The 20286-nt window shown below is 44.4% G+C and overlaps 1 protein-coding gene and 1 long non-coding RNA gene across 4 annotated transcripts in view; one reads left to right on the top strand and one right to left on the bottom strand.

Annotated features, from left to right (window-relative positions):
- The window catches only part of SWAP70 (switching B cell complex subunit SWAP70), a 41825-nt gene extending 34307 nt beyond the window's left edge, over window positions 1-7518 (top strand). For both annotated transcript variants that reach the window (XM_030039311.2, XM_041129370.1), the window contains 5 exons: window positions 170-277; window positions 1869-2035; window positions 2832-3030; window positions 4609-4705; window positions 5425-7518. In XM_030039311.2, coding sequence (XP_029895171.1) covers window positions 170-277; window positions 1869-2035; window positions 2832-3030; window positions 4609-4705; window positions 5425-5534 — 681 coding nt within the window. In that variant the 3' untranslated portion in view covers window positions 5535-7518. The remainder of the gene's footprint in view (window positions 1-169; window positions 278-1868; window positions 2036-2831; window positions 3031-4608; window positions 4706-5424) is intronic.
- Window positions 735-11374, bottom strand: LOC115351902. 2 transcript variants are annotated; one of them, XR_003926940.2, is made up of 5 exons: window positions 11195-11374; window positions 10077-10165; window positions 9256-9805; window positions 5325-5503; window positions 735-1475 (listed from the first exon to the last, which is right to left on the bottom strand). It is a non-coding gene; the product is annotated as an uncharacterized LOC115351902 (long non-coding RNA). The 2 variants fall into 2 exon arrangements; XR_005934148.1 differs by lacking the exons at window positions 9256-9805; window positions 10077-10165; window positions 11195-11374 and adding an exon at window positions 8526-9248.
- Between the last annotated feature and the right edge of the window lie 8912 nt (window positions 11375-20286).

Genomic DNA, 20286 nt, shown 5'->3' on the forward strand with positions numbered 1-20286 from the left:
CTCAGACATTTAAAAAAAAAGCTGGTACCTTAATGCTTTTGAAGGTTTCTTCTATTTTTGTTAAAAACAAAAATTGTTAAATAAAATTCCATTCTCTCCAAATGTTTTAGTTTTGACAAATTGTTTTTTCCTTCTCTTCTTCCTCCCACCCCCTGCCCTTCTTTTCCAGCAACTGGAAGCAGCAGCTGCTCGTGCTGCTGAGGAAGAGAAGAAAAGACTTCAGACTCAAGTCGAATTACAAGATCGCTTCAGTTTGGAGCTGGAGAGAGAAAAAATGGTGAGTAGTGCACGTGTTTTTTTGCTATGATTACACATAGTGAGCAATGCGTTCAGCAATTACTTCTCTCACAGGCAGTCACTGAAAGGATTCCACAGACTTTGCAGGAAGCTGGAGAATGCAGCCTGCATTGCATTTATTAGAGACGTAGGAATAAAATATTTTTACTAGTGAATTCAAATAACTGGAACAGCTTGCCTACAGTTTGTATAGCATTCAAAGCTTAAATATTATTAGAAAATTGGGGAAAAATTGACTTTTTGAAGGAAAAATGCAGACTGAAGTTATCCTTGTAATTTTCAAAGATGGAGAACTGGAGGACCAGTACATACTCTATGAATATGCAGAATGAACACAGGCATAATCAAAATGCATTTTAGGAATTTTCAGACTTTAATATATTTCTAAAACTATTGCTTTTTTATAGTGTATGTTCTTTTACATTTATACACACACACAAACATAAAAAATTAAAGAAATATTGTAGCTTTACCACGCCGTTAGTATAATCCATACGGAGAATTTCCAAAAAACTAATTTTCAATCTTCAAGGGCTTTGTCAGGCATAACAGGCTTTTCTGTTAGCTGGAGAAAAGTAGTAGAAATAGTCAAGTTGATGTGATGGAACATCTTGGAACGTAAATGCACACAGTGCTTCCTTATGGGCTGAGTGTGAATTCCTGAATACGATCACTTTCTGGGTCCCTGGGATTTTGGTTAGCTGCGGGAAAGCAGACTGCAGACCAGTGGAGCAGACATGCTGTCCTACCACACTTGACAGCAAGCCTTTCTTGCTGACTTCAGGAGCTGTGCTTACGTTCTGTGAAGCGCATGTTATGTATTGCTGAATGCCGAGGTTTTGGTGCTTTATCCTGACACCGTTCAAAGCCAGCTGACTGCTGTTGTCCCTAGCACACCGAGGGGCTGAGTGGGAGGACGTCTCTGGTGCCACAGCACCCCTGATTTCCTGCTCTCGTCAGTGACAGTTCGGGGAATGAGGATCAGAGACTGGGTGACTGTGGATATGCAGCATCCCCTCACCTTCTTCTGTCCCTTACCATTGTTTTTTGTTGTAGTTGCTCATCTCTTAGCAAAGCCAACCTCCTTAGCTGATTTCCACCCCTTTATCCATCCCGTGCTGTTGCAGTGCCATCATCCAGATGTGTGTGGAATACAGTGCTCCCAAGGGAGGACTTGCCTGAGGAAAGGAGTAGAAACAGTGTGATTTAAACCAGCCTGACCTTGGTGTCTGGGCACTGTACAAGTTTTCTCTTCCTTCAGTTTAGTGTGTATCTATCTGTAAACTAAGTGACAAAATCAAACTGATTGAAGTTAGGTTTAAAACCCCTGTAAAAATCCTGTGCTGCATGAAGTATGGCAATGTAAGTAACCTGTATTATTATTTATTTTTTAAAATGTTCTTAGTTACACATCTACAAATTTAGAATTGTTTTTATCAGTTTTGCTCTGCAGGCAGCAGGAAAAGCTTTGTCTTTGAAAACACAATCTGAGGGAAACCTGGCAATTCCTTAAAAAATTGAAAACCTGAGTTGAATGGTAGCTCATATGTGTCCTCAATTTATGATGCTAGGTAAGACAAAAAATGGAAGAGCAGGTTGCTCAGAAATCATCTGAACTGGAACAGTATTTACAGAGAGTACGTGAACTGGAAGAAATGTATAAGCAGCTACAGGAAGCTTTGGAGGATGAGAAACAGGCACGTCAAGATGAAGAGACTGTAAGAAAACTTCAAGCCAGGTATGGCTTTGACCTAGTAGAGATTTATTTCAATTCCTCACTCCCTGCCCCTGCAATAATAAATAACTGTGCCATAGTATTAAAGATTGTTTGCATCTTGGACACGCTGCTGGAAGGGGGGAAATAGCTTGAAGTCCAAACACAGGATAGATTTATTTTTTTTTCCCTTAAGCTATGAAAGCTAAAGCTGGTATTTACGATTTTTTTTTTTAATATGTTTGATTAGCCCTTAGCAGTGGGAGTGCTCAGCAATTTCAGAAAAGCAGGCACACTCGTTTTTCATCAGCTGTTGTGCATGTCAGCACTTGAAAAACTGAGATCACTCTGTACAGAATTTTCAATTGTGTATTTTATAAAGCAGCAACTGTACATATGACTTTCTGCTGTATTTTATCACAGGTCTAAATTGTAATTGATAAAGGGTTAAGTCTCATCTTACTCATATGGGCTTTGTTTAATGTGGTTTGTTTATTCATCTATTCAGTCTTCCTAAGACAATTAAGATAACTTATGCATGCTTGTTTCTTCTGTGGTTTTCAGTGTTGTATATTTGCATTATTGACTAAATTTTCTGAATAGCCCTTTGTAGCAGTCAGACTGCTTGCACTGCTGGCATGATTTTCAGCTTTACACTGAAGACAAGCCAACAAGCAATAACTTTTCCCCAGCTTCCCAAGTATTTAAAAAAAAAAAAAAAAAAGGGACGAAAATAATTAGCTTGGCTTCCCTACACATGTGCTACATAATAGATACATCTTACTTTAAAGTGCAGTTAACATTGCAATCCCCATTGCAGATTACTGGAAGAGGAGTCCGCAAAGAGAGCTGAACTGGAAAAATGGCACCTGCAGCAGCAACAGACCATTCAGATGACAGAAGCAGAGAAGCAAGAGCTAGAAAACCAGAGAATGATAAAGGAACAGGCTCTTCAAGTTGCTATGCAGCAACTGGAACAACTTGAACTGGAAAGGAAGGAGGCCCTTGAGCAATATGAGGTGAGCTGTTCTGTTCGTCAGCCTCTCATACTTAGCCAGGTATTCAGTAATTTAACTGAATTTGAAGTTCATCGATATCATGTTTCTTTTCTTTAAGGATTAGTATGGCACAAAAATTACAGTAACAGGTAGGATGGTTATGCGTTGGGTTTTTTTGGCCTAGACCAGTAGATATAGTTGAAGAAAAGGACATGTTTCAGACACAACCACCTCCTTTATTCTTTTGTCCCAATTTGCATGCAAGTCAGCTCAGTCATATCCTGAAACACTCTGTGTACGTTTGTCTTCTACTGTAGACTAACTTCTTATGTAGTCCCATTGCTGTCATAACTAAATGCCTTATGCGTTTGAATTAGTTATTCTTGCAATGTTTTGATGATGTCATGGGGCAATATTGTCTTCTACAGCTGAAAAAACAATGTGCTACTGTAGGCCCTTGCTCCTCAAAAAGGTATTTAAGCACTAAACTGATGTCAAGGATAGCTAGGAATTAGCTCAGATTCTCAGTGTGTAGCAATGCCTCACGTCCCAAATGCCAGGCCTGTTCTCTGTTCCACTGAGTGGTTTTGGTGAAGGCCAGTAGCTGTATTCATGGAAGAAGCGAGAGTCAGAATCCAGCGAGTAGAGAGTCTGAAGTGCTGCTATTATCTAGGGCTAGGGAGGTGTTGATCCTGTGTGTGTTTATGTCAGGAAACAAAACATGACTGGATTTCTGTTTAACTAACTAGGGAGTGTGTTTATGCTGCCTCTGTGCCCTTGAAGTTAGCTCCGTGAAGGACAAGCTAGTGAGCTGTCTCGACTGGCACAGAATACAAATGCTGCAGTAACTGCAAGCAAGGGCCCAGGTGGGGTAGTTCTGGCCACTTTACAACTTACCATGTTGGTGTTACATCTAACACCATTGTGAGATTGCTTTTAGCTAATACCTAATACTTGACTTTTTTTTAAGATGACATCTCAGGCTTTTTGTATATGAAACATCATTTATTACTCCACAGGAATTGCTGAATACAATAGACATAAAAAAACCCCAAACAAACAAATCCACAAAACAAATGATGGAGTAGGTCACTGCAATAGTTGACTCATTATTTTAGAAATAATTAAACATTCTGGCATTCCATTTGGAATTGACCAAAAGACTGGTTTAGACTGAAGAATACCTCTTTCTTGTGTGGGTGTAACAGCAGTGGTCCTTTTCCTAGCTTACATTTTATGATTTCTGATAGTGAGGGATACCCACTAGCTGATCTTAGTTTGGATCAGAAAATGCATCTTTCTGTTTTGAAACTATGGTTTATGCTTTCAGTCTTCACGAAGACTAGCCCTACTTATGCAGCTACAGAATCTTGTAAAACCTGGTTATTTTTGGATTCTGGTTTGACAGCTTACTTTTGTACAGCTAGCAACTGACTAAGTTACTTAGGATGGTTAGAAATTAAGTTCTTCTGTCTACATTAAATGGAGTGCTTGCTGAATTAGTGTGGTTCTGTCTTTAGATTTAAAAGGATGGTATTTCTTTTTATATAAACCAAGTAAAGTTGTTCTTGTTTTCAAGTGGGCTATATCTTATTTCAGGAGGTTAAGAAGAAGTTGGAAACGGCAGCTAATAACACCAAGAGCTGGAAAGATAAAGTAGCTCATCATGAGGGATTAATTCGACTAATAGAGCCAGGTAAGTTATCAACAGAAACGTTTCAAAAAATATGTATTCATTCTGTCTCATACACTTAGATCACCTAGTGATTTACTGAAGTCTGTCTTTTCCTGTAGCTTATTGGTTTCATGGCAGCCTATAAATATCACATTTGTGAGAACTGCTGATGGTAACTTTCAAGTCTTTACCTCTACTGGCCCTACTACCACAATTAATTCTTTTTATTATTAATGTTTGTTTGTTTATTTAAAACAAAGCAGGATCAACCTGAACATTGCATGGTTTGGGTGTTTAATGCAGTTAGCATAAATGCTAATGGCCAAAACCATGAAGATAGCTCAAATACTTGATTTTTGGGAAAAGTTTAGTATCTTAGCTTAATTAATAGCGTGCCAGCCCAGAGGAAAGTGGCTTTGTAATGCAGTGGTGGAGAGATTGCTTTCCTTCAAGGACATCTCTAAAGGCAAGAAGAAGAGGCATTTACTATTTGGGGTGAGGGGGAAGTTGGGAGATAAGGATGGAAAACATTGCAGCAGTTGACAACTTCTCACACTAAGCACCTTCACTGACAGTGTCCCAGACATTCTTCCCTCCTTGGTTAGGCAGGGTTTCCAGTCACAGAAGAGACAGCACTTACCAAATCATCCCGTGGCGACACTCTGCCAGTCCCACCGACAGTGGGTGAGCGATGTCCCTGTCAGAAACGCCTGTTTCAAGTATTGCACTCTATTTTCCAGGCTCCAAGAATCCTCACTTAATCACCAACTGGGGCCCGGCTGCGTTCACTGAAGCTGAACTCGAGCAAAGACAAAAGAGCTGGAAAGGGAAAAAAACCACTTCTGAGTAACGATGGTAGCTGACGTATCGTTCATGAACAGAAGCCCACCTTTGTTCATTCTGCTTTGCATAGAGCAGCTTCTTGCTTATAAAGATCTTAGTTTGCTCAGCAGGTTGGGCCTTTCTACAAAGGAAATACTGTTTACCACATAGGAGTGTCTACTCAGAGCTCAGTAACTATAATATGTGGTGTCTGACAGTACTTGCTGTTTTCCCTCACATTTCTAGAAATTGTTCTTTTATACAAAACTTCTCAACTGAAGATTTTTATTTAAATGTAGCTTGTGACAGAGTTGTGTCTATACTAGCCTGTAACAATCTGACAGCATCTAACCAATCAAGCAGTGTGACCTTCATTCCAAAAAGTTAGGGAAGCAATTGTTTCATTGGTTCAGTTAGTATAATTTAAACCCAGGCTAAATCAGTCCTGGAGGTTCTGTCCAACTCTGAGATTGAGCATTACCTTTCCTTCCATTATGTCTCCTTTTATTTTTCTCTGTCCATCTGTTGCTCTTCGCATGGTGCTTAGTGCTTTACCCTTAGTGAGGGTAGACTGGCATCACTGGGTACCTGCTGGCTGGTTGGATTTTGTGTCCTGTTTTCCTCTGTTTGCAGGAATCCAAACAAAAGAACTGGAAATAGATATGTACAAAATGCTGCTGTAAAACATTTGGAAAAAATAGTCATGCAAGATTGTTATCGTACTGTCTCGTACTTGAGAAGCGCTAAAAAAACCTCTTGAGAGTTCTCTTCATAGTTTAAAAGATGCACAGTTTTGACTTACAGATTTCTGGAGCAGATGAATGGAAGATGGATGATAGCGCATACAGGCCAAATGCCATTTGCATCAAGGCTATGTTTGTGCAAGAAATCTGATTGTAACATACCACCATTTTAGATGCAGCACTTTTGTCTTATTCTTAATTGGAGGCCAGATTTTAAAAAATGCAAGAGGAAAACTAAATTTGATGCTTTTATTTTAGATAAAAATGATAAATGTGTAGCAATAGTGCTTTAGAAAAAAATAATTCTCATCGGTAAAATAATTTCAGCATTTCTAAGTAACAAGTCTTCCCAAAGAGCCTACTGCTCTGCCTCAAAATTCTCTCCTGGGACAAAGCCAGTTATTTCTGTTTCTGTAGGGAAAAGGAACAAGTCTGTGATTTTGCTTTGTAGATCTCCCACACCAGACAAGAAGCCAGTCTATTGGCAAGTAAAATAGTATTCTTGCTGAATTGTACAGATGTTTTGAGAACTAAGTCTCCCCTCCTGAAGAGCAGGTGCCCATTGTTGTGGCTTGTTAGTCAGCTTTGACCTTTGTATGTACACTGAACTTGTACAACCATCTTTTAGCACCTGCTTTTTAGGTCAGCTAAATGTTAAATTATTTTTAGTAAGAAGTGAATTTTCCAGATGGATAACCAGTGCATTTGTGTACAGCATTGTGATACTTGGATCTCAGAAGAGCAGAAGCTTTACAGACGTGATCTTCAGCTTTGGAAGTCAATAGCATTTTATTTGCCTGTTAACTAAGACTCACTCAGATACTGAATCTTCTCAGACATTTATTCTCTGGTTATATTTTTATACTAATCGAAATCTTTAATGTTTCAGTAAATGGAGTGCTGATTAGAATGGCAGGAAAATCCAGGATCTTCCTATTTGTATTTACTGTACAGGAAAGCAATAGTTCCTTAAGCTTGCTAACAAGGCATTTTTAAAATTGATTATGTTTACAGAAGAAATGTGAAAAACTGCAATAGAAATACTAATGTATACATTGTTAAACTTTGCTAAAGGAGATGGAACAGTATTTATAACTACCAAACATCTTTTACGTGGAGAGCAGAAGGTGTATTGGGGCTAAACTTGTTTAATTTTTCTAACAGTCTTTATTTTGGACAAATGTTTTTTTAAGAACACCAAATGATGCATGTTTTCATATTTTTTACTGTTCTTTAGAATTGGCTATTTAATAAAGTAATACAAAGTCATTTACATTTCTGAATTAATTGATGTCTTTTTGCATGGGTTTCTTTTGGGGGTTACTGGAGTTCAGAATCCAGTAACTATTGGGTGGAAGTATTACTCTGAGGGAAGAAATATACTCTTAATGGTCTGATCAATGGGATTTAGATTAAAGCTATAATAAAGGCAGTGGTCACACAGTTAATATAATATAATTTGTCTTAACAGAACGACTTCTTTTACAGTTTGTCTTTGGTACACCTTGATACAGTATAATAATGCTCAGGTATTACAGACAGCATTGCTCAATAACTGTATTTTGAGGGTGCAGTTTAGCTGTTTTCTGAAACACAAAGCACGCCAGGTGGGAAATTAATTGATAGAACAGTTGCATCTACAGTAACACATCAATGCTTAAAGTGCTAGCCTGGGACAAGGGTGGACCGGCTCCTACCAGTGAGCTAAGGCGGGGGAAAACATCTGTGGAGTCAGGGTACCTTGGCACATACAGACAATGTGCCTTTGCAGGCAAAACAGTCCTTCGTTAAAATGTCATCTGCATATGTCTGCCTCAAGTTATTTCTTAGTTACTATTAGAGGAGGAAATGACACAAATCTCCCTTTAGGTTTGTTGTCCCTGCTTGCTCTGACAAATTAAGAAAGCTTTGTGTGAAGTGTTGCATAGTAGAAGTGGGGGAAGAGGTTGGTTTAAAAACTAACTAATTGCATTTTGAGCAAAAATACCACTTCAGACTAAGTCCGTTAAAGCTACAGTAAACACAGCATGCAAAGAGAGAGTAGAGCTGTGAGTCAGTCACCACATCTCATGAAACTGCAGCACGGAAAACTGCATCCCTGGTGCGGTATCATTTCCAGTGAGCCCAAAGGTTGCAGCACTCCTATTCCAAGAAATCCAACGAGACTGCTAATGGTGAGGATATCCTCAATGAAATGTGATGATGCTATGGACGTCTCTGTTCTGCCCTGAGAAGCCTTGTAACATTGTAGTGCCTTAAATACACGCCAGGCTTACCTATGCAGAAGCCAGTGGAAAGCTACATCTGCTGTTCTCGAACCCTCGGTAAGATGCACTGGAGGGCTTAGTCCACTTGTTTTGTCTGCCAGATTCAGGTTTGCCTGCTGCTGATGGTGGAACAATCCTGCAAACCCATAGTGCAGTACAATGCTTTTTTTTTTTCTCCTAGGACGACAGACAGGATTTTTTTTGCCCTGTGACCGTTTTATGGAGCTGATTTATGAGACTGAACAAGGATGTAACATGTATTCCCAAACTGTAACAGGCTGGTTTCCAGCAACTCATATTACTTGTGTTTAACTTTTCTGCATGCATGCACAGCCACAAAAGCAAAGCCTATATGGGAAAGAAACAGCATGTTAGGACAGTATCTGTATCTTGGGGCTGGCGGGGGGAACCCAACCCCAAAAGAAACTGTTCAGTCACGCAGGCCTTCTGGAACAGTAGCTGCACCATCCATTTCAGTAAAAGTGAACTGAAAATAACTGCTCTGATTTTTATCTCAAATATGTGAAGCAGTTAAGTAAACAATTTTTGAGCAAACCAGTGCATGGCCAGGAGAGAAGATATCCATAGGGCCTTTCAGCTGCTTCGGGGAGAGAGGTAATTATTTGTTCATAAAGTAAAGCGCACAGAAGAGAGGAATTATAACATGCCATAAAGTTGTTATCTCTAATAGAATGTAAATCTCCCGCCACGCTAGCAAGATTTTAGTTCCCCCGCTCACCAGTTAGTTGGGACTTTCCAACTCCGCTACACTGGTTATTTGACAACTGTGGCTCTCCCTTGTTTGTTTTGTTTTATCTTTTCGCGTCAGGGTGTGAGCCCCGGCGGCTCCCCCCGCGCCCGGCTGTACCCGCTGGGACCGTGGAGCGGGGGGCGGCGGGGCCAGAGGCAGAACAAGGCCGGGCCGGGCCGGGGCCGGATCTCTGGACTCCAGCCGCCACCTGGTGGTGGCTGAGCCCTGCAGCGCCCCGGCTTCCCGGCCTGCGGTACTGGCGGGGCTTCATCACCCTGGGAACGCGTCCCGAGACGACGGAAACCACCCTTCAGCTTCATTCCCCTTCAACAGCTGCAGCAGCCGTGTACAAGAAAGCAGCACAACGACGTACGAAGGCTGGAAGAACGTTAAGAAGTAAGTGAACCAGGTCTCCTGCTGTACTACGCCTACCTCGCTGCCGTCGCGGTAGCACGTTGTTGTCCTTGAGTTTGTGAGCCAGTTTGGTTCTTCTGTTACCTTAGCTCAGTGTATCTGATCCCAGAGACATCCCGTGAGCCTAGGAAAAAGGATTTTACAACACGAGTGTTACTACTGGCCTGAGATGGTAGATTTATGCTCAGACCCTTGAAGTTAACTAACTAACTAACTCAGGTGTATTTTCAAAAAAAACTCAACCCCACCCCACCGCACCATGGAAGGCCAATGCATACAGTGGGATGCATCACCCAGCAAGCTCTCAGCTGCAGCACAAAGCTTGGGCTGCCACACAGCCTTCCTAATGGGAGTAAAGGAGGGCAAGGCAAAAATGTATAAGGAAGGCTTCTTACCTGCAAATAGTGTTTTCCCAGGTGCCTTGTGTACATGCCTCATTTATCCTTCACCCCCATCCTGTTCTCTATCCTAGGTGCACATTGACCTGCGGGATAAAAAAGCCCCAAGGCTGCAAGAGTGGTGCTGAGAGTAGGATGGGCAATGTGCTAAGTCACTCACAAACTGGGGAGGATGGACGAAAAAGAGACTAGCCTGTGGTTTGAAACACTTAGGGGGTGCACACCTGGCCGGGTGAGCAGCCATACAGACATCATGTCTTGAGGACTCCCGTTACTGCTAATGTGGCCGTGAATGCCAAAATACAATGCAAACAGAAAGTCTGTAACACTACATGAATTTAGAGACTATCATGACTTTCATACATTGAGTCGTACTGTGAGCTTCAACTACTTGGAAATGCCAAGGAAGTGAAAGCGCAGAAAACCACAGTTTTATGAACTGGCTTTCTGGGTATGTCAAAAGTACACATCCCCCCAAAAATTGAAAGGCCAGTGGTTTTTTTTTTTTTTTAACACTTCTTAAGATGAAAAAAAGATTTGGAAAAAAGTAGCTGCTGCTCACCTTCAAAAGAAATTAAAATTGGAACAATATGATGCAAAACAAAAGATAAAAACATCCTGAAAAGCCTTAAGAGGGAGATTTAATGAGGCAGTTTTTAACACCTACAAGCACAATCCCAGAAAGACCGCTTGACAAGAGCCCCTCTCCCCGCTTCTTTCTGATATTTTAGCCTAATTGACAGAGGTAATGTAAAAGGATATGAGTAGCTGGCCAGAGGAAAACCCATGACAGACTGGGCAGAATGTTTGATACAAAGAAAAAAAAAAAAAAAAAAAATCACAACTCCAGAACAATTTCACTCACTTTTCCCCATTGGTCATTATTTTAAATTCCTTAATAAATAAGCGCATAAAAAAACAACCCTTTCTACCTTAGTCAGTGTGCTCATTGCTCACATCACTCTCCTGCCTATCAAAGGTGCTTGCTCTAGCACTAGCTTTATACACTGTTATTAATATAATTGCTAATTAATAGAGCTACTTGCCATGGCTACAGCACACAAGCAGCTTTTACAGGACCTGGGCCTAATGTCTTTCTTTGTGCAAACACTCACCTGCCGTTATTCCTGTTGTCGCCTATTTTCTGAGCACACGACAGCGATTGGCGCAGGCAGTGCAGATTTCACCACAAGGAACCTCCCAGAGTGTTTGTGAGGACGTTTGAGCATGATTCACATGGGGTCCGTGTCGGCTGCTCTCACCCACAGTCTTGCCACAAGGCGCCCATGTCCTTTCACCTAACTTGGCCAGCAAGTCTGATTTGAACATGTTAGTATCTATCTCGGATGGGATTAAGAACTCAAGCATTGACATGAGACAGTTTCAAAAGCAGCCTCGGCTTTCTCGGTGTTGACATTTATTAGCTGTTTCAATGCCTACCAGAGCATGGGGATTTCTCTTTCCACTCCAAAGAGGCTTCTGCAGGCTTCAGCCCCAACACATCATGCAAGTGCTGGGGAAGTCCAGGTCCTCTGGGGCGTTGGTTCCTTGGACTTGACTAAAAAAGGAAAAAAAAAAACCTATTTAAGTTCAGACTCTGCTTAGACACCTTTAGAAACTCCCTCTCACAGCATAGCTGGGACTGAAATTTTGCATTTGGAGCAGCCTAAGGTTGTGTTTTCCTAACAGTTTCCTTTGTCAGTGATGCATTGGGCCGCTTTGCTCTTTCCAGGCCGTGAAGTCGACCGCCGCGTCTGCCTGCAGGGGAAGAGCATGCCTCATTTTGCAGCTGGGCTTTTCCCCCTGCCAGAAAGATTGTGTTGGCCCTGGGCTGCTTTTTCCCAGAGAGAAGGTGGTAAATGATGGGGGGGTACAGCCTGCTCACACACAGGTTCCCCCCCAAAAAGCTGAGCCACCGCTCAGGCACTCGATGGGGAGCTGCTCCCTGTGAGGATGGAGGTGGCATCTTCTGTGTTTGCCGTTTTGCTTTAGCGTGGCCAATGCCTGCCTGTGAGGGTTGCATGACGCCCAAGGAGGTCGCTGCTGGCCCATGGAGCATCCTGGGGAGACAGCTGGCCAGAAACAACCACCACCCCAAGCCCGGTCTCGCAGCATAGCTGTACGTGGCCCCGCTTGCAAAAGAAACTTGCCTGCCCGTACTCCCGCATACTCCCTCCACTTGTCACCGTTGAAGCTGGCAAGAGCCAAACGCACAACTGCTCTCAGGCCACCTCCAGCCAGCAAATCCTCCTCACCGGCAGGAGAAAATCCAGAGCATATATCCCTTGAAAGCCTATTTCCAAGGGCTGGGCAGCCAAGGGCCGGGCGCAGGCATGGGGCGCGGTACGAGAACCAGCTTGGCAGAACAGCTCACCAAAGGAAAAGGGGGAAAGAAAACCACACCGGGTGCCGAACGCCCTCGCTGGGCTGGGACGCTCCCCGGCATTTCTGCTGTCCCTGCAGAGCACGGACGGGTCCCGCGCGGCTTCGAGGACAGCTCCGTGTCTGCCTCCCCTCCTCACCCTACTCTGACCAGTCGCTCCTACCGCTGCCCCTGCGACCCCGCCGACAGCATACCAGCCCGCGGGCATGTGCCACCCGGCAAATCGGACGTGGTCTGTGGCTGCGGGCCGGCGCAGCCGTTCCAGCAGAACGCCGCCGGGCGAGCGCTGGGCCCCGGGCGGCGTGCGCCGAGCCTGCGCCACCTCCGGGCGAGCCGTGCTCCGCCACCGCTCGCTGCTCCTCCGGTTTTCCCTTCTTTCCTCGTTTCCCTCTCGCCCCTCCCGACTCCCTACGTGCCGAAGCGGGGCGAGAAGACTGACACGGTTTTTCCAAAGCCCCCGGCTAGTTCTGGGACCCGCGGCACGGGACTCCGCCAGCTCCTGCCCCGGCAGGCCGGCCAGGCGGCTGCTCCCCCAGAGACGGGGAGAACAATAAGAAATACCAGATCTGCCGCAGGAATGCGGGAGATACCGTGGCGGGGGGCCCTGGTGAGTCTGGGCAGGATTTGCTCACGGCTTGGCCGTAGACCAGCGGGTGCCACTCGAGCAGCCCTGTCGTCGGGCCGGGGTGACCGGGGGGGCCCTGCCCCCGCCGGGCGCCGGACGCCAGATGGCAGCCGGACACCGCCGCACGGCCCGCCGAAGCCGCTCACGGGAGCAGAGCGTCTCCGCGGCAGGCCTGGAATTAATCACATCTGCGGATCCTGTTTGGAAAGGCAGATTCACACAGATGCGGTACTACCCGGGTTTTTTACAGCTGAGTTGGTAGCATGCTTGGAGCCGCGTCACTTGTGTACGTGCAGCAGCACACTGCTGCCGCGGGAGGAAAAACCCACTCTTCCTTTGCAAGGAAAGCGCACGTAACGCCAAACCCAAACCTTTTCGGCGGGTTCGGATGACCGATCTCACCAAAGGAAAGCAAAGAGAGCGAGGAGCAGGCAGATTACGAACGACAAGGCTGTCCGCGTACCCGGTCATCCCAGCTCGGTGGGCTTCTACCTAACTGCGAAGGCTGAGCGGCAGCGATGCGTCTCACCCTCTCCCGCGCTCTGGGCACGTTGGTTACCCTGATTTATTCAGGTGACTGAAACCGGGGTCTGCACCCACAGCTGCGAAGGCCTGATGCTAATTTGAGAGTCATACGGTTACGCTGTTGGGTAACATTTTCCCTCAACGACTTACGAACTTTAATCCAGTTTTGAAATGTAGGGGAGGCTAAGTTGGATTACATCAGCTCAACTGCTCGTGTCATAAACTCTAGAGAAGTGGGACTGGAGGTTTTCTCTTCCAGAAACCTTTTGTTGGCCCACAAACCCCTTGGTTTTTACTTAGCTCAAACACCAAAAGGGGGAGTTTTCACCTTCCTAAAATAAACCAGAGACACCATGATGCCTGCAGGGTATTTGTTTCTCCATAGGAACGTGAACCTGGTGGTTTAGTTTAAGAGAGACTAAGCTAACTCTCACATTTTCTAAATTCCTCTTTTTCCTGATATATAAAGATCGACAGGTTTGAACTGTTGTTTTAATGAAAACCTACTACTCCTGAGAGGGTTTCCTGTTTTAGAAAGATGATATTTCAGAGCTACAAAATTCCAAACAATTTGACTTGCTATCACCTTTGTCAGGTCCCTTAACCTCCTTATGCCTCAGCTGTTCACTGAGGAAACACGAGTGATATTTACCCATTGAAAAAGCACACAGACATCTGCAAAATACTCAGCTGTCCCCAAAAAGAGAGGTCTTTAAGCAATACCATGATAAACTGAAATTGTGTCCACAAGGTGCAAATCAGAGATTGCTGTGTGAGGCCTTGGAAAGGGCCATGTGTACCAGGGCCACTGCTGCATGACCAGAGCCCGCTGGCACCATCCCCTGCCAGCCCCTCGCAGGGTCACCTCTAGCTCCTCTGCCTTTATGCATGATCCCTGGTGGCCAGAAAAACCTCCTCTGAGCTCTTGGGTAACAACCGCAAATTGAAGCAGCCTTTAGCTCTCTAATTAAACAGAGCTAAATCACCACGTAGCTACCCCCAAAGTGTCAGGAAAATTAAGCTAGTAGTCATAAAGTCACGCTGCACTCCAGCCAAGCCCTCTTTTGTCATCTCTAATCCAGGCTACTGAATCAATCCCAGGTAGGTTCCCCCCTCCCCGCCTTGCACATGTGGAGCCCAGAGACATCCTGGGGTAAATCTAAACATGACTGACCTGGATATGGCATCTCTGGACAGTTTTCAGAGCTTAAGCTCTGCAACTCAAAGCAACAAGTTTTGCAGGTAGGTGCAAATCACTTGCTGAAGGCTCAAGTATTTGTGTTAAACTTGCAAGTACAACAGGACTCTCTAAATATGTTTTTGGTCTTGGAAACTGATCTTCACATCCCAGTTTCGTTAATTCTGCAATCCAAAACATATTCTTTTCTTTTTTTTTCTTGTCTACTAAAGGCAATTAGGATTTTCCAACTGTTCCAACAATTTAGAAGCTCTAATATGTAAAAACACTTTCTTGTGTTACAAAAGTTTCTCTGAATTGTAAAATACATTACAAAGGGGAGGGAGTCAGTCCCTTGTACACTGCTGGGGCTGCTCTCCTGGCAGAAAATGACCACTGGCAGCTCGCAAGGCATGGAAAAAGACTTATCGCCCAGACCCTGGAAACACAGTCAAAGCTGCCTTAGCTGGCACTAATCGGCACTGATTTCTCAGCACTAGTCCCTGGAGGTACAGGTCTGCTGACGTCAAGGCTGTCATTGTTATTGCAGGGCTCACAGCCTTTAAAACATTTTATCTGCAAGCCCTAGTCCAGCGCACTGCACAGAAAAGCTCTTCAAATGCTTCTGTTAGGGACGGCTGGGACATGAGAATGTCGAGTGCTCTTGACGCCTCCCCACTCACCTGCTCCAACTGTGTAGCCGAATGTTTTAGGGATCTCTGAAATACGCACTTTGAGCAGCCAGTTGCTCTCCTGTTTGACTTGGAAATCCTCCTGGAACGTTGCTGCCTCCTGTCTGAACTCCTCTTTTAAAGTCAGGTTTTCTTCCTGCTATGCCGAAGAAGCCTATAAAAAAGGAAAAGACAGCAAAGTACAGGAAAGCACTTATCTGATATGCAAAAGCTCACAGCTGCAACACAAAGGAATGCACAATGTTCAGGATTACATGCCCATTAGGAAAATAGGAAAGCCACTAATGATTTTCAAAGCTAGGCTCTCACTTGTTATTTCTATCTGGCTATTATTTTTGGGAGACTTGAAGATTCCTTTTATCAGAGAATGTTTCCTGATAATTTCTTACAGAAAGCATTGCTTTTATCCCTTTACATTTCAGGTAGATGAACCACTTCATAAGCCGTTTGCTGACTACTGCTCAAGGGCAGGAGTAATTGGGTTTTTTGGGGGTGGGGGGAGGCTGAGACGTATCAGCTTGCTTGAAGAGCTGGAGCAGCGCCAGCAGCCATGATGAACCAGCCCTGCAGTGATGCGTGCTGGTGGTGGGATGGCACATCGCTGCCCCAGAGAGCTGCCGGTAAGCTGCTTCGCCTTCTGGTGCAGCAGCACAAAGCTGCATGTGGGCTCATTTTCTGTTTCCCTGTGTTCTGCAATGCAGACATCCCCTGGGGTCCCAAAGTCGCAGGATGAAAAACTCATCCTTCCTTTTGGCCCAGATCCTGAACAGACATGTGCACATGCTTAGCGCTGAGCATGTGAGTAGCAATGCTGATCTCCACAGAGCAATCCACATGCTCGAGCCTCTGCACATTTGGGAGCAGGGGAGAGAAGGACACTTGGTTCTTTGGTCGCCTGTTTTACATACCACTAGTGGAAATCCCATCCAAGAGAGAGCTGTGCAGCGGGATGGCGCTGAACTATGTAGCTATTTTTATTTCCATCACTTGTGGCCTTGCTGAGACCTGCTACGAATTATCTGGGATATTACACCCCAGACGAGTCGAAACAACAGGTCTTGCTGCAGACTGTCTGTGTTTAGTGGGATGATTTAGTTACCGCTTTCCCCCCCACCCCGTTCTCTTCCTTATTCCCATTAGTGACACGTTGGCTGCAGAGAAAAGTTATTCATGCTCTAGAAATGTAATATTTACTCAAAACAATTTTTATTTGGCTTGGCTTCTTCCCAGTGCCATAAAGTGATAGCCAACCCCAAGTGCTTACATAGACAACATGTGCATCTGAGTCATATTTATGATCCCAGTTATAAAAAGCACACAATCTTGTTGTTTGGTGCAATAGGATGGGACTGAAGGCATCAGCACGTCTTGAGCATAGCCTGTCTCTGGAATCTGCAGAAATTTGCCATGCTCCAAATTTAGAACTTGTGGGTGGAAGCTCAGGCAGGAGCCAACTTTTTATACCATTACATCACAGGAATTGAGGGCTTCATGCCAAAGGATCCAAGGAAATTAATAAAGAGCAGAGGCTGTCCAGCTGTTTGAATTTAAAGTCATGGCAGAGAGGTAATTATTAATAAAAGTGGCTTTATTCAGAACATGGTAATCTCATCGCTTAAATTGAACATATCCCCTCTCTTCACTGCAGCTTACTATTCTGTTGGAACTTGTAAAGATAATAGTAAGGAATTAGCATCTGTAAGAGATAGGCCCAGTGAAGCTGAGCTTGTTCTCAATAGAGGACATGCTTCAGCGATAACTTTCCAGCTAAGTAACGCTCAGCGAGCGCACGCGTTTGCCAGTGGCATCACCGCTCCCCTGGCTGGAGGAGGTGGCTGGAACATGGCGTGCATTTTTCCAGCTAAAACACACAAGGTCTCAAATGGACAGTGATCAAAGCCATATCCAGCTAATTGAAGAGCAATTCAATTTGTTTGACCTCCCTGTGCTGGGGCAGCCAGCGTAAGCTGAAATGTCACAGCCTCCCAGGAGCCAATGGTAAAGCATCGGGGCCTGTTACCAAGAGGCGCAGGGTGACCCGACTGACCTTCCAGACTGTTTGGAAGGCACCGTGCATGCCCACAGCCCCAGCAGTGAATGGCCCTGCGTGCAGAGCGTGGCTGTGGCTCGGGTAAGAGGCAGTGCCGATGCTGGAGGGGACCATTGCCTGTGCATCTTAGGGCTATGCCCCGACAGAGCGTGGAGTCCAGGTCTGCTAGACGCTGCTTTCTGCACCTCAAAAGCACAGCGCGCACGATAGGCACCTTCCTAGCTCCAGTGGTGAACCTGCAGGCCCCAGCAGGACAGGCTCCACAGAGAAAAAAAAAAAAAGGGTCTGCACACAGAAAGGGGCTCTGGGGTCTAGGTGCTGAGACTCTTCATGCCAAGGGCTGAACACAGGCTTGCCACAAAACACATAGCCAGGAGAATACAGCAGTGTCTTTGGAAAAGGGCAGCCCTGATATTTAAACCATGTTGGTGTGCAGCTTCAGAGATTTACAGTTTATACTCTCGTCAAGAGTATACAAAAACTATGAACAATTAAAAATTTAGCTCTAGGTTCTCTAGGAAGTTCCCTATTCCCATTTTACAGATAAACAAACCAAGGTGGGAAGCAACTAAAAGCTTCTTCACTGGAGTGACATTATCAGCAAACCAAACATTAGAATTCCCAAAGACATGCTCCTGCACCCACAAGTATCACGTCATGTTTGCACATGTATTTCTTGCAGCAGCACATACCAAACAGCTTTACGTATCCATGCCTCACCGGGAGCCAGCACAGCAAAGACTGGGACCTGCAGCTCCCAGCATCCCCCACTTTGGTCTAAGCACCCCCCCACCCACCCCCAGCATCCCTTTCTCCAGGGAGAGCAGATTTAAAACAAAACAAAACAAAACAAAGCAAGAAACAAACCACTTCAACCACATGTCCACAGGGTGAAAATTTCCACAACGGGAAGACGACAGTTACTGGTAGGGAAAAGTAAGGGATAAAATAGCAGAAATCAAGTCATTCTCCATTTCTTAAATGTGGTGTTTCCACCTGCAACACAGGCAGGTATGTGTAGGGGGTGTTACAAGACTTCAGGCTGCTCTACATTCAACAGGCTCCATTACTAGATAAACTTCTTGTATTTTACCTAGAAAAATTAGATGCAAATGATTCATTCCTGCCAGAGAACCCACTGAGAAATCCTGGCCCTGCTCAAGTACAACGCTTCAACGTTATGTACTTTTTTCCCAGCTTGTAGCTGATGGTGCTGGACTGTGTGTTTTAGTTTTTGTGAATAGCTACGATCATCTAGAGATTAAAAAACTCAGGTTTATTAAACATTCCATTTATAGTTAAGAGACACCATCCTGTGACACATGACTCACAGAGGTAAGCTGAGGCGCTGCAGCGGGTGAGGAGAGCCTTTGGCTGCTGCTTCCCTGTGTGATGGGAGATGTCTTTCTGGGAACCTGGAACTGGACTGGCTCCTGGGGCCGGCTTGTCCATGCAGCCACATGCTGAAAGCATCTGACATGGCTCTGAAGCATTTCTCCACTTCAGCAAAGAATGGCATGAGGAGACCTTGAGGAGGGACAATACAGCGTTTTCCTTGACTGCCCAAAATACCTGCAATATGGGACTTAAAAGGAGGAATGGACTTGAGTAATTGGATACCTTGAAGAGAAATTTATTTTTAAAAATGGTTATGAGAGACAGAAAGCACCCCCAAAACTATCACCAGATATTTGCCATAGTAAAAAGACAAAAGATTCCTTATTTCCCACTTGAGTGCCCCAAGGTAGACTCAGTTTGAGGAGTGAAGTAGCCATTTTACCTGCAGTCTCATGCTGTTACTCCACAGCTTTTCAGTGCATGCTCCATCTTGCACTAGAGTCTGCAACCACATGCCACTGCCCCTTTGACATGTAGATAGAAGGTGGAAGAAAAAAGTCAGCAAAATGAGCAGTCTTAAGGATACCGTCATGCACCCCAGAAGCTGGGAATGCCTACCTGTCAGAGCCAGACAGTGGATACTCATTGTCCTCAGCCCTTCCTTTCAGATATTGCAGGATAGTAACCTCACTTCCTGAAGCACTGTGCTAGACAAATAATTGTAATAAGCAAGTGATTCTATGGAAATAGATGAAACACTTCAAGCTATAAGCCAACAAGTTTCTAACCATGGCTAATCTCTAACTCTTTTCCCGCTGAAGTCAGCGGCAATCCCTCCCACCCATCTACAGTCATTAGAAATGCAGCAAGCATTTAAAAATTTGGAAACCTTGCCCATTCTTACCACTGGGCAAGAGTCAGATTTCCAAAATGCTATTTATGCTGCATAGAAACTTCCTTCCCAGAAGTCCCTCTGTCTCCAGCAGACAATCCCTTATTTCACTGCTAGTTCTAGATGCAGCCAACCGTCATCCTGTTTAAAAGTCATTCCCTTGGCCATCATTTTCCAACAATGGTAGCAATAAATACGTTTAATCAGCTAATTTACCTTCTGCAATCACGAAGCTAGACTAACAACCTGTTTTATCTTCTGGCATGTAGCTTGTAAAACCAATTCAAACTAGTAGCACAGAAATTAATACTAATACATAAAATATGGAGAAGGGTTTTACGAGAAGGTGGGTTTGTGGCTTCTTGTTTTGACTTTTTTCCATGAGATTCTCAAAAGTCTCAAACCCTGAAATTAAGGAACCTTGGTGGTGCCTTATTTCCCAGCAGTTTCTTTAAAAGATGAGTTGTTCAGAAAGCATGGAAAGTATTAAGAGTCATTGCTTTGATGTCTTTAATAGAAATTTGG

Source organism: Aquila chrysaetos, chromosome 16, assembly GCF_900496995.4.
Source record: "Aquila chrysaetos chrysaetos chromosome 16, bAquChr1.4, whole genome shotgun sequence".
In the NCBI taxonomy this organism is placed as follows: Eukaryota; Metazoa; Chordata; class Aves; order Accipitriformes; family Accipitridae; genus Aquila; species Aquila chrysaetos.